Below are 12,064 nucleotides of genomic sequence, written 5' to 3'. Positions count from 1 at the left end.
ACAAACCAACAAATAAAAACCAGTAGAACAGACCAATGAAACTAAGAGCTGGTTCTTTAAAAGAATTAATAAAATTGATAACTCCTAGCCATACTTATCAAAAAAAAAAAAAAGAGAATGGACCCAAATAAATAAAATCACGAATGAAAAAGAGTAAAGTCACAACCACAACACCACAGAAATACAAACAATTATAAGAGATTATCATGAAAAATTATATACCAACAAGTTGGGCAATCTGGAGGAAATTGATAACTTCCTAGAAACATACAAACTCCCAAAACTGAAACAGGAAGAAATAGAAAATTTGAACAGACCTATAATCAGTAAAGAAATTCAATCAGTAATCAAAAATCTTCCAACAAACATAAGTCCAGAGCCAGATGGCTTCCCAAAGGAATTCTACCAAACATTTAAAGAAGATTTAATACCTATTCTTCTCAAGCTGTTCAAAAAAAAAATAGAAATGGAATGAAAACTTCCAAACTCTTTATACAAGGCCAGCATTTCCTTGATTCCAAAACCAGACTAAGACCCACTAAAAAGGAGAATTATAGGCCAATATCCCTGATGAACATGAATGCAAAGTTTTTCAACAAGATACTAGCAAATCGAATCTAACAGTACATTAAAAGAATTAACTATTCACCACAACCAAGTGGGATTTACTCCTGGGCTGCAGGGGTGATTCAATATTTGCAAAGCAATCAATGTGATATAACACACTAATTTTTTTTAATATAACATTATTTTTTTAACATATGCAATTATTTTCCATCATTTACAATACAGTAGTTACAATGACACTACAAACAAAAGCAAAGTAAAAAATCAAAACCCCAACTTCTATTTCATGTAATTAGACTTATACAGAAATTAGAAGGTTAAGTAACAACTAGTTAATCACCTAATTTCACAGCTATCTGAAGTGGCAATTTGTTATAAAGCAGCTTATCTATGATACATTCAAGAGAAATGATACAATTTATTACTTGCTCATAAGCTAAAACACAGCCTGCTTAATACTTTTCCTTAAATTCCACCTCTATACTACAATATACTTGAGGTCCATGCAATAGAAACTCTCCACAAAATAGGGATAGAGGGAACATACCTCAAGATCATAAAGGCTATATGTGAAAGACCTATGGCGAATATCATCCTCAATGGAAAAACTGGGCACTTTTCCTCTATGGCCAGGAACAAGACAAGGAACTCTTACCTCTGTTGTTCAACATAGTACTAGAAGTCCTATCCTTAGCAATCAGCTAACAAATAGAAATAAAATGTGTCCAAATCAACAAGGAAGAAATCGAACTTTCACTGTTCACAGACAATATAATAGTCTATGTAGAAAACCCAAAAGACTCCACCAAAAAATTGCTAGATCTTATACATGAATTCAGAAAAGTCACAAAATATAAAGCCAACGCACAGAAATCTGTTGGTTTTCTAACATCAATAATGAAGAAGTAGAAAGAAAAATCAAGCCATCAACCCCACCTACAACTACACAAAAACTATAAGATACCTAAGAATAAACGTAACCAAAGAGGTAAAAGATCTGTACTTTGAAAATTAGAGAACACTTATTAAAGAAACTCTCTGACATGTGCTATACCAACTTCTTACTAGACACATATATGGAGGCACCTTCTTACTAGACACATATATGGAGACAAGGGAAACAAAAGCCAAAATGAACCATTGGGATTTCATCAAGATAAAAAACTGCACCATGAAGGAAGCAATCAACAAAACTAAAAGGCAGCCTTTTGAATGGGAGAAGATATTTGCAAATGACATATCTGATAAAGGGTGAGTATCGAAAATCTATAAAGAACTTACCAAACTCAACATCCAAAAAGTAAATAATCCAGTTAAGAAATGGGCAGAAGATATGAATAGACATTTTTCCAAAGAAGACATACAGATGGCGAACAGACACAAAAACAGATGGTCAACATCACTCATCATCAGGAAATACAACTCAAAGCCATAATGAGATACCACCTCACACCTACCAGAATAGCTAAAATTAACAACACAGGAAACAAAAGATGTTGGCAAGGATGTGGAGAAAGGGGAACCCTCTTATACTATTGGTGGGAATGCAAACTGGTATAGCCACTAGGGAAAAACAGTATGGAAGTTTCTCAAAAATGTTAAAATAAAACCATAAAACCCTATAATCTAGCAATTACACTAACAAGTATTTACCCAAAGGATAAAAATATACTGATTCAAAAGAGCACATGCACCCCTATGTTTATAGTAGCATAATCAACAATAGCTAAAGAGCCCACATGTCCATCAACTATGAATGGATAAAGAAGTATACACACACACACACACACACACACACACACACACACACACACCGTGGAATATTACTCAGCCATAAAAAAGAATGAAATCTTGCCATTTGCAATGATGTGGATGGACTAAAGTGTATTATGTTAACCAAAATAAGTCATTCAAAGGAAGACAAATACCATATGATTTCAGGCATCTGTGGAATTTAAGAAACAAAATAAATGGTCATAGAGAAAGGGAAAAAAAAAAGAGAAGGAAGCAAACCATAAAGATTCAACTATAGCAAAGAAACAGGGCTGTTGGAGGGGCAGTAGGTGATAGATGGGCTAAATGAATGATGGGTATTAAGGAGGGTACTTATGGGGCACCTGGGTGTTTCAGTCAGTTAAGCGTCCAGCTTCGGCTCAGGTCATGATCTTACAGTTCGTGGGTTCAAGCCTGGCATCAGGCTCTGTGCTGACAGCTAGCTTAGAGCCTGGAGCCTGCTTCAAATTCTGGATCTCCCTGTCTCTCTCTGACCCTCCCTTGCTCATGCTGTCTCTCTCTGTCTCTCAAAAATAAACTTTAAAAAAAACATTTAAAAAATCTTTTTTAGAAAAGGGCACTTGTATTGAGCACTGGGTATTATATGTATGTGAGGAATCACTAAATTTTACTCCTGAAACCAATATTACACTAAATGTTAACTAACTATAGTTTAAATAAAAATTTGAAAAATAAAATGTGCTAACTTCTACAAAGGTTAAGTAGAATTTGCTATGGAAGCATTTAGTGACAACCATACTTATTTTAGATTTGGGAGTTGACAAATAGGGAGGTTGTTCAGTTGTCAAGCATGATCTTTATAAAATATAAAAAGAAATATTTCTTAAGGTGGAGAGGACAGCATTTTATTTTATTTTATTTTATTTTATGTTAACATTTATTCATTTTTGAGAAAGAGAGAGAGTGCAAGTGGGGGGAAGGGCTATAGAGAGAAGACACAGAATGAGAAACAGGCTCCAGGCTCAGCTGTCAGTACAGAACCAGACACGTGGCTCGAATCCACAACTGGTGAGATCATGACCTGAGCTGAAGTCGGACCCTCAACCTAATGAGCCACCCAAGCGCTCTGAGGACAGCATTTTAGATGAAGACTTGGAGCCATGAGATAGGACAGAGCTTGTCACATTCACAGAATGGAAGCAAGTTATCAACTAGGTTAATGGCGTAAAACCAAGTCAAAAAATGTGTAAGGTACTTCAAGGCATCTGCGTGGGGATACCTAGTGCACAGGTAGAAATCAGTGTAGTTTATGAGAGTGGAAAGAACTAGAGGTAAATCTTGGGAACTGACATATGGAACCTGACTTTGTTAGAAGCTCAAGAAAGGTAAAAGAAGAAAGCGAAGGCCTATAACTTTGGGAAACACCAATAATTATGGAGGAGGTCCAATATTTAAGGAGGAAGAATCAGAGAAGGAGCAATCAGAGGTAAAAGAGAAAAAATGGAGGAGATACTCTGATATGATAGAAACCAAGAATATGCATTCCCACACCAATTGGTCCAACTTAAAAGTAGGCACGTTGGTGATATGAAATCATTCTCATTGAAATGGGAAATACAAACCACAGCTCAGTTTAAGGACCCCTTTATGGCAGTGGTACATTTGGAATGACATGGCCTTAATGCACCAAAATGGCCTTTCAATTTGTTCCAATAGAACCAGGGACTGGAAATTGAGATAACTTATAGAAACTTTAGTAGCCATGGCCCTAAGCAGTGCAGATTTGCTTAACAAAGTGTGAAATGCAGAGTAGATACAGCTTTCTCATTTCTAATTCCTTCTTCACATACATTCATCGCTCAATAATAAAAACAGATCAGTGAACACAAATGAGGGAAGGAAAGGAATAAGTAGGGGAAATAGCAGAAAGGAGAAGACATGAGACTATCTGCCACAGTTCTTTGTTTTTGTTTCTAAGAGAGAAGGATTTGATTCATAGTAATATTGAGAGAGATGAGAAACTGTTGAATTCAGCTTTGTTTTTGCTTATCATTTTCACAGATCATTTTAGGTGACAGGAAGGAAAAAAACTCATTCTATTGGCAGTTGTCTTAATAATTGAAGAAAGTCATGGTTTAGGACTGAGTTTGCTGACTTGCCTAATCCTCAAGATGACTCCTAAACATATTGAATGGGTAGCTTGAGCTGTTCCAAAGATTATTTGGGAATTTTCCCAGAATTAATTGTAAGAATTAATTTGAGTGTCAGAATACCCTTAATAGCCTTCTACACAGGAACTGAAAATTTGAAGCTCACTAAGGGTTACCTCACTCTACATGAAGCTCTTGCATTTCTACACTTCCCCCAAATTAGCACATAAACCAACCACAAAAGCTTGGTTTGATCTTATTTTGCACATGCTGTCAGACCTTGTTCTCTGAGGAAGGTCTACTTCATTTGAATGCTAATTAAACTTGCAGGAAAAGCTTAAATTAGCCTAGAAATATGCAAGAAATCATGGAAAGTTTTGGTTCGTTGATTATGCCAGATCTCCTTGGAAAATTATTGAAATGATCATTAAAAAATAATTAAAAGTGCTGAGCTATATTTAAGTGCCCATTATGTACTTCTACCACCAGCAGATGTAATAACTGCCTTTGAAAAATCATTCCAGTTCCTTGAGAATTACTTCATGCAAAGAATAAGGAATATGACCCTGTCATAATCATTTCTTCCTAGAGTATTTTGTGAAATAGTAATATACAGACACTTTCTCTTTTTAAAAAATAATTCATAGCTTTTTATTGTTTTTTAATAGATTGGTGTTGATACTGGATTTATCATATGATCTACCTGTATGTATTCTACAGAGTCTGGTGACATAGGTACTGCTAGTTCTAATGCAGTTAGTTTTATCTGCCAGCCTTGTATATTTACTCAGGACTCTTAACTTTTCAAGCTTCTACTATCAATTTTTAAATATCTTTGACCTTACTGGGATTTTTGCAGGAATGAATGAGTTAAGATCTGTGAAAATGCTTTGCAATTATAAAGTAGCAAGTTCTGATAGAACAAATATAGGTACTAAAATAAGGAGCAATGTAATATCAGATATGATTATGATTTTTTAAAGTACTATGCAAATGCAACATATTGTTATCAGCATTGACATTATGGAAATAACTGTAATAAGATCCATCTGTATTGGAATTTCTACTTTGATCTATGTTTGAGAATAAATACATGCTTAATATTCTGCACAATGCAAAATTTAAAAATATTTCTTGCATTGCTCAGTTAGAAGATGCATGTTCTAGGCTTCGTTTTGCTTCTGATTACTGTCATGGAGCTTTGGCTAGTCAAGTGGGCCAGTCTGTGCCTTTATTTTTCCTTCTGTACAATGGAAATAATAGTGTTTACTCTACCTTCCTCAAAAAATAATGTTGAGATAAAATAAGAATTTCAATGTCACAGATGTTAACTAAGAGATAAAATCTGAAAATTTTAAATTCTGCCTAACAATCATAATACAAAAACTCTTGGTATTAAAAGATTTCAAAACTCCCTGGAAAATGATTAAACTAGTTTTCTTCATTCATAAATGAGTGCTTATATCATAAACCCTATGCTCAGCACTGGAACAAAGTAAACATTTTCTCAGCCATCACAGAGCATGAACTATAATCAACAGTGTTTAATCCTGAGTTAATTTTAATGTATTCTAATCTTCTGAAAATATTTGATAAGAATATTTCATGAATTCAAATAACCCAGTCCCTTCCTGAACCAAGTAAGTAAATTTGTTGTTTTCATGCTATTATTTTATAGCTCAGGGTGATCAAGACCCAATACACTAACACTTATAGGTGCTATTATCCAAATAGTTTGCCTGGTCATAGGCAAACTGGCTTATTTAGAATTTAACAGTTTTTCTTGACCCAATTGCAACTTAGATCTCATGTAAAACATATTTATTCTTTTTGCATCTTGGAGGGAGAAGAGATGTTCCAAGGATCCCACAACCACCCATTAGTCTGGTGATTTGCATGACTCAACATAAAGTTATATTCATGGCTTAAGATTTATTACAGCAGAGCATACAGTGCAGGAACAGGAAGGAAAAGTTATACATAGGCAAAGACTAGAAAACTCAGGTGCAGGCTTCCTAAGTCCTACTTCTGAGAGGGTCATAAGGATTCATTTTTCTCTTCAGCTGTGGACCTAGAGACAAGAACAAAATGTTTCCACTGGCATGCCCATCAGAGTCTTGGGGTCAAAAGTTCTTCACTGGGGCTAGTCACCTAGCTACATGACTAGCCATGGTTCAGACTCCAAAGTAGATACCAAATACACATCCTAAATCTTTGTGCTTATATTGAACAATGCTGACAGCTTGGTGTATCTTGTCACATTGCTTCAGGCATACAGAATAAAACTATTAACCAGTGACTATGTGAACATTGCAGGAGTTTAGTTCTCAATGCTTTGAACAAGGGTCATTGCCCTGGCTCCAACAGTCCCCAGAGATAAGCAAGATTGAGTAAAACAGCCTGATGCAGTAACATTTTCCTTTCACTATGGAACAAGAATAATAGTTTAAAGGTCTAATGTGCTTCAATTACTGAACTCAGACCTCAGTGCTATAGGCAGAAAAGTAGAGTTGACCTTTGCTCTTGGCTGTAGCCCATGCTCTTTTGATAGACCAAGCACCTTTTTTCAAAGCACAGCAGTGGTCACCAAAGTCAGGATGATTATGCTTACAACCAGTTATTTCCTCTACCCATACCCATTCCTGAAACAATGTGTTTACTGAAACCTCTTTACCTGCCCAGTGGTGGCATACAGCGCTCACATGTTCAGAAGCAGAACTTTCCTAACAATTTCCTTTCATGGGATATGTCCATTGAACAAATCTCCATAACTACCTCAGGTCTTAAGACAATTACTTTTACATTGATATTTCTGGCTTTCTTTATTTATAATTATTCCTCTAGAAGAGTTTATGTTTCTTACTTTAGGGTATACTTGTGAAAATAAAATTACTACCATTTCCTGTTTACATTTGGTATACAGGGTGAAATTGGCAAGGAAATGTATATTATTAAGCAAGGAGAAGTCCAAGTTCTTGGAGGCTCTGATGGTGCTCAAGTTCTGGTTACTCTGAAAGCTGGATCAGTGTTTGGAGAAATCAGGTATTTAAAGACACATCATAAATATTGAAGTCTACCATCTGTCATAGAAGAAGAATCTTAGATCACAAAATAATTAAGGTTCCTGCTCAAATTTGCCAAAGGTTTGATCGTTCTGAGAGCCTTGGTAAAATAAGGATTTTCACATTTCTTTTTATCCTGTCTTCCCCTAAGGACTTAGTTTATTCAACTCTTTAGTCCTAAGACCTAGGTTAGTGCCTGACCTAAAGTAGATGCTCAGTATATGCTGAATGAATATGTGAATGAATGAATGATGAAAGAAGAGGTTGGGAGAGTTGGAAATTGTTGTAAAACATAAATGTCAGGCTAATATAGCAGTTTTGAGTAGGTCAAGGAAGTAAACAACAACCAGATTTTACAGGTCTTTTAGGCAATGGTATGGAATTCGTATTTTATTCTAAATATAAATGGATACCAGCGGAGGATTTTAGGCAAAAGAATGATACAGTTTGAATTCTGATTTTATGCAACCACACTGACAGCTATATGGAGGAGTGACAGTAGAGGAACAAGAATAAAATAGAGGAAACTAATTGAAAGTCAGTTATGAAGGTTCAGGGGAAAGATGATGGAAACTTAAACCAGGATTCTGGCTCTTAAGGTGGAGAGAAGCATGCACTGTCAGGCACCTAATAATATACCAGTTTCAGAATTGAGAAGATTGTAATTGCAGATATCAATTATCTTTTCCAGGATGACATAGCTAATAAGTGAAAGGGACAATATTCAAAACCGAGATTTGTGGGTTAAGGTCCAATGATCTTTCCACCACACTACAAAATAAAGATGTTCATCCAAACTTTGATTTCATAGCTACTAAGAAGTTGTCTTCAGGGTTCCAGAAATATGGATAATTTCAGATGATTTCATGTTAGTGGTGTTACCTTGAATGTTGAAGAATGTTATTTCTCTGTTGATAATGTGGCTTCTCTTTTTTTTAATTTTTTCTCCTTCCTTAAAACAGAGTTCTGCTTTAAGGCAGTGATGAAAACACTTCTTGGAATATCCAAGAATTGAGTTCTTTGCCTATTTTCTATTGCCCTGGGAGTCCTTGCAAATGTGATTTAATATTTTAGTGACTTAATGACCACTGTAATCTTCAAGGTCATAAAACATGCAGCAGAAACACTGCAGAAATTAATTAGGTGACCTCTCCCAAGGGCTGAGTTCTCCCTAAAGAATAAAGTCTCACAAATACAAGTATGTTAATTGCTGATATTACCATCACAGGAGGAAATACTCTAGGAATAGAATCCAGGTGCTGCTGAGGTACAACTGAAAAGAATCTTAGATTCTTGACAAGAGCTTCTCAAATAAAGCCCGTACTACTCATTTGGTTTCTAAGGCCAACTTGAAACTAGTGGAACAGACAAGCTCTAAACTTGTTCAATAGTCCGGTTGATTCAAGCAAAAGGGAGATTTTTTTTGTCTTGATTCTCCTCTTGGCTACAGTTGAGGAGAAACAGGATGCATCTGGCTCTTCCCAGATACCCATAGGCTTCACAAGCCCACAGCTGTCATATGCCCCTGGAGCTCTAGTTATTTATTCCAGTGATGGAGGCATGCCTGCCAAACATCTAGATACTGGAAAGATCTGGTAATCGTGTTTACTATTCAAAAATGCTGTGACCTTTGTTAAAATGAGCTACATCCAACACTATCATGTAGCTATTTAAAGATGGTTCCTTTTTCTGAGAAAAAAAAAAAAAACAAGAAAGAAAAGAATTGAGGGCTTTCAAGGACATTATGTATTTATCTAAAAGAGGAAAGCCCTGAGTAAAATGTAGATTTACAACCTGTCTTGGAGAAAACGCAGGCCACACTTCCAATTAATATCCGGAGCATGCAGACACCCCAGTTTTAATAGAGACCTCGGGTCTGCTAAGGGATGGTCTTATAGTTAGTTGTGACTCCAATGTTTTCCTTACACATACACTAAGTGCCCAGTCTTAATCACCAAATGTATCTAACTACTTCCTATCCTTCTTCTCTATCTCATCATTCTCGAAATGCATTTGGACTCTTACCATTGGTATTGCTATTGTGATTTCAATAGAATTCCCTATTGGTTTCATATCTGTTTGTAATGCCCTCCCTCTGAAAAATACCTACTCACTCTTCAAGACTCAATTCAAGGGTCACCTTTCTGTACCCACATCTAACCACCTCCAGCTAGTTTTCCCCTGTTCTGTGCTTCCATAGTATGTTTTTCATGGCTTTAGTATAGTAGTTACCACTGATTTATAATTAATTTGTACAGATGGATCTCCCCAACAAATGAGGCTATTAAAATATAAGAACTAGAACTTTCCATCTTTATGTCACCAGCAACTACTTAAAAATAATTCAGGGGCACCTGGGTGGCTCTCAGTTGGTTAAGTAGCCAACTCTTAATTTTGACTCAGGTCATGATCTTACATTTTGTGGGATCAAGCCCTCATTGGGTTCTGCACTGACAGCATGGAGCCTGCCTGGGATTCTGTGTCTCCCTCTCTCTACCATGTGCATGTGCTCACTTTTTCCCTCTCCCTCCCTCTCTCAAAATAAACAATGTTTAAGAAAAAATACAGGGACTCCTAGGTGGCTCAGTTGGTTAAGCATCCGACTTTGGCTCAAACTGTGAGCCAAACTATCAAACTGTGATAGCATGTTTGAGGATGGAGTTTGAGAGTTCGAGCTTTGCATTGGGCTCTGTGCCGACAGCTCAGAACCTGGAGTCTGCTTCAGATTCTGTGTCTGCCTCTCTCTCTGCCCCTCCCCCTCTCACACTCTGTCTCTCTCTCTCTCTCTCTCTCTCTCTCTCAAAAATAAGTAAACATTAAAAAGATTTTTTAATATAATAGGCCTATAACATCACCAATATGGCAATATAAGTTAGTTCTTCCTGACTTTGTTTCCCCTCACAACAACTAACAACTATTTAAAAATAAGACATCACTGAGAAAATCCTAGATCACAAGGGTGAGTCTACAACACAAAGACCAAGAGCCTGAATTAGAAGGGTATGAGAAAGGGCTACACAATGACCACATTGCCCCTACCTGAAGCTAGCATAACACCATCCAGAAAGGTCTCCCATGAGCCTCAAATTTCTCCATCGCGAAAAGAGAACCCAAGAAGGACAAACATCCCCAACCCCCAAGCATTGTGGAAGCCCATACTCTAATCTTTCACCACAGGGATTGCAGAAGAATCTGTGAGAATCTGTGGGTCTCAACCACTAGGAATCTGACTGTGAAAGAGAAGATGGGGGAGGCCTGCAATAGCCAGCAAGTAGATCTTGGCAGACTACGTTCATACCTCTCGTCCCCAAGTAGTAATCCCAACCAGTAGTTTTGCTTTTCTGCAAAACCAAATCAAAAGTGCACTCTGACCAGGAAACTCAATAAAGTTCAGATCTGATTCAGATCCTCAAACAAGGATATTTGCAGATCTTAGAGCCCCATTTGTCCTTGCCCAGGCAAGGAGCATAATCACAGCTCCACCTGCAGAAGAGACGATACCAGATATGGAGCATCCTCATTATACTCACAGGCAGGGGAATTAATTCATAGCCAAGGCTAAAGGTAGCCCCACTCAAGCACTGAGCCTGTTTGAGAAATTTAGAGTAGCTTAGAGTAGTCCCTTCTCCTCCCACTCAGGCAAGGGAGCTAAGACATAGCCTCACCTGCTATGGAGAGTGTAATCTCACCCATCTGGCCATTAAGGGGAGACAACTCCTAGAAACTGTACAGGCCCAATAGCATTCAAGCCACTCAGTCAAGCTAGACAGCTATTGCTAATAGTTTACAAAACAAAGCCAGTGGTCCTGTTTGATCAGGGAACTTGGGGTTCAGGTCAGCTTGTGTTAACAAACAATGAGCTTTATCTGCTTCTAAAGCTTCTTTTCCTGCTATGCCCAGATAGGGAACCTAATTCACAACCCCGCTATTGCTGACTACATCCTTCAGCCTGTCCAGCTAGGGAACCTAACCAGAGCACACAGGAAGCTACATAGCCCATTTAACTTCCTCCATCTACAGAGAAAAACCAGAGGCTTCATCTAACCAGAGAATTCAGTATACACCCTGGTCTGATTCAGGTACCCAAACCATGAGCTGGGTCCCATCCCACTGCCCCACTACATCAGGGAAGCTAATTTATAGCCCCACCTACTAATGATATAGTACCTACTCCAGACCATCTAGTAAGCCTGAACAGAGAATCCAGGCAATCATGGAGCCCATCCTACAACCTCACTTGGATAAGAAACCAAGCCAGCAGTCTTGTCCAACTGTTCTCAGCCAGTGGCACAATCCCCCATTCCTTACTGTTTGAACAGTTGCCTCACACAAAAATTGACTGTAATAACAGGACTCAACCTGCCTAAGGACATACTCAGCAGACAGACACCCAGGAACCCAAACTGAATTGACTGGTCAAGAACTGTCTCTACCAAACCAACCTGTGAAGTCTGGAAGTGGAGTCCATTATTGAGATGTGCAGACAATAATATAAAAAATCAAGGGTCATGAAAAATCAGGTCAGTATGACACCCAAAGGGAACTAATAAA

General features: G+C 37.5%; 1 protein-coding gene across 1 annotated transcript in view; it reads left to right on the top strand.

Moving 5' to 3' along the window:
- The window catches only part of CNGB3 (cyclic nucleotide gated channel subunit beta 3), a 243,675-nt gene that overhangs the window by 211,347 nt on the left and 20,264 nt on the right, over positions 1-12,064 (top strand). Inside the window, exon 19 of the mRNA XM_029923457.1 lies at positions 7,375-7,493. Within this exon, the coding sequence (XP_029779317.1) occupies positions 7,375-7,493 (119 nt within the window). The remainder of the gene's footprint in view (positions 1-7,374; positions 7,494-12,064) is intronic.

This window comes from Suricata suricatta, chromosome 15 (assembly GCF_006229205.1).
Source record: "Suricata suricatta isolate VVHF042 chromosome 15, meerkat_22Aug2017_6uvM2_HiC, whole genome shotgun sequence".
In the NCBI taxonomy this organism is placed as follows: Eukaryota; Metazoa; Chordata; class Mammalia; order Carnivora; family Herpestidae; genus Suricata; species Suricata suricatta.
This window is presented reverse-complemented; position numbering and strand designations above follow the sequence as displayed.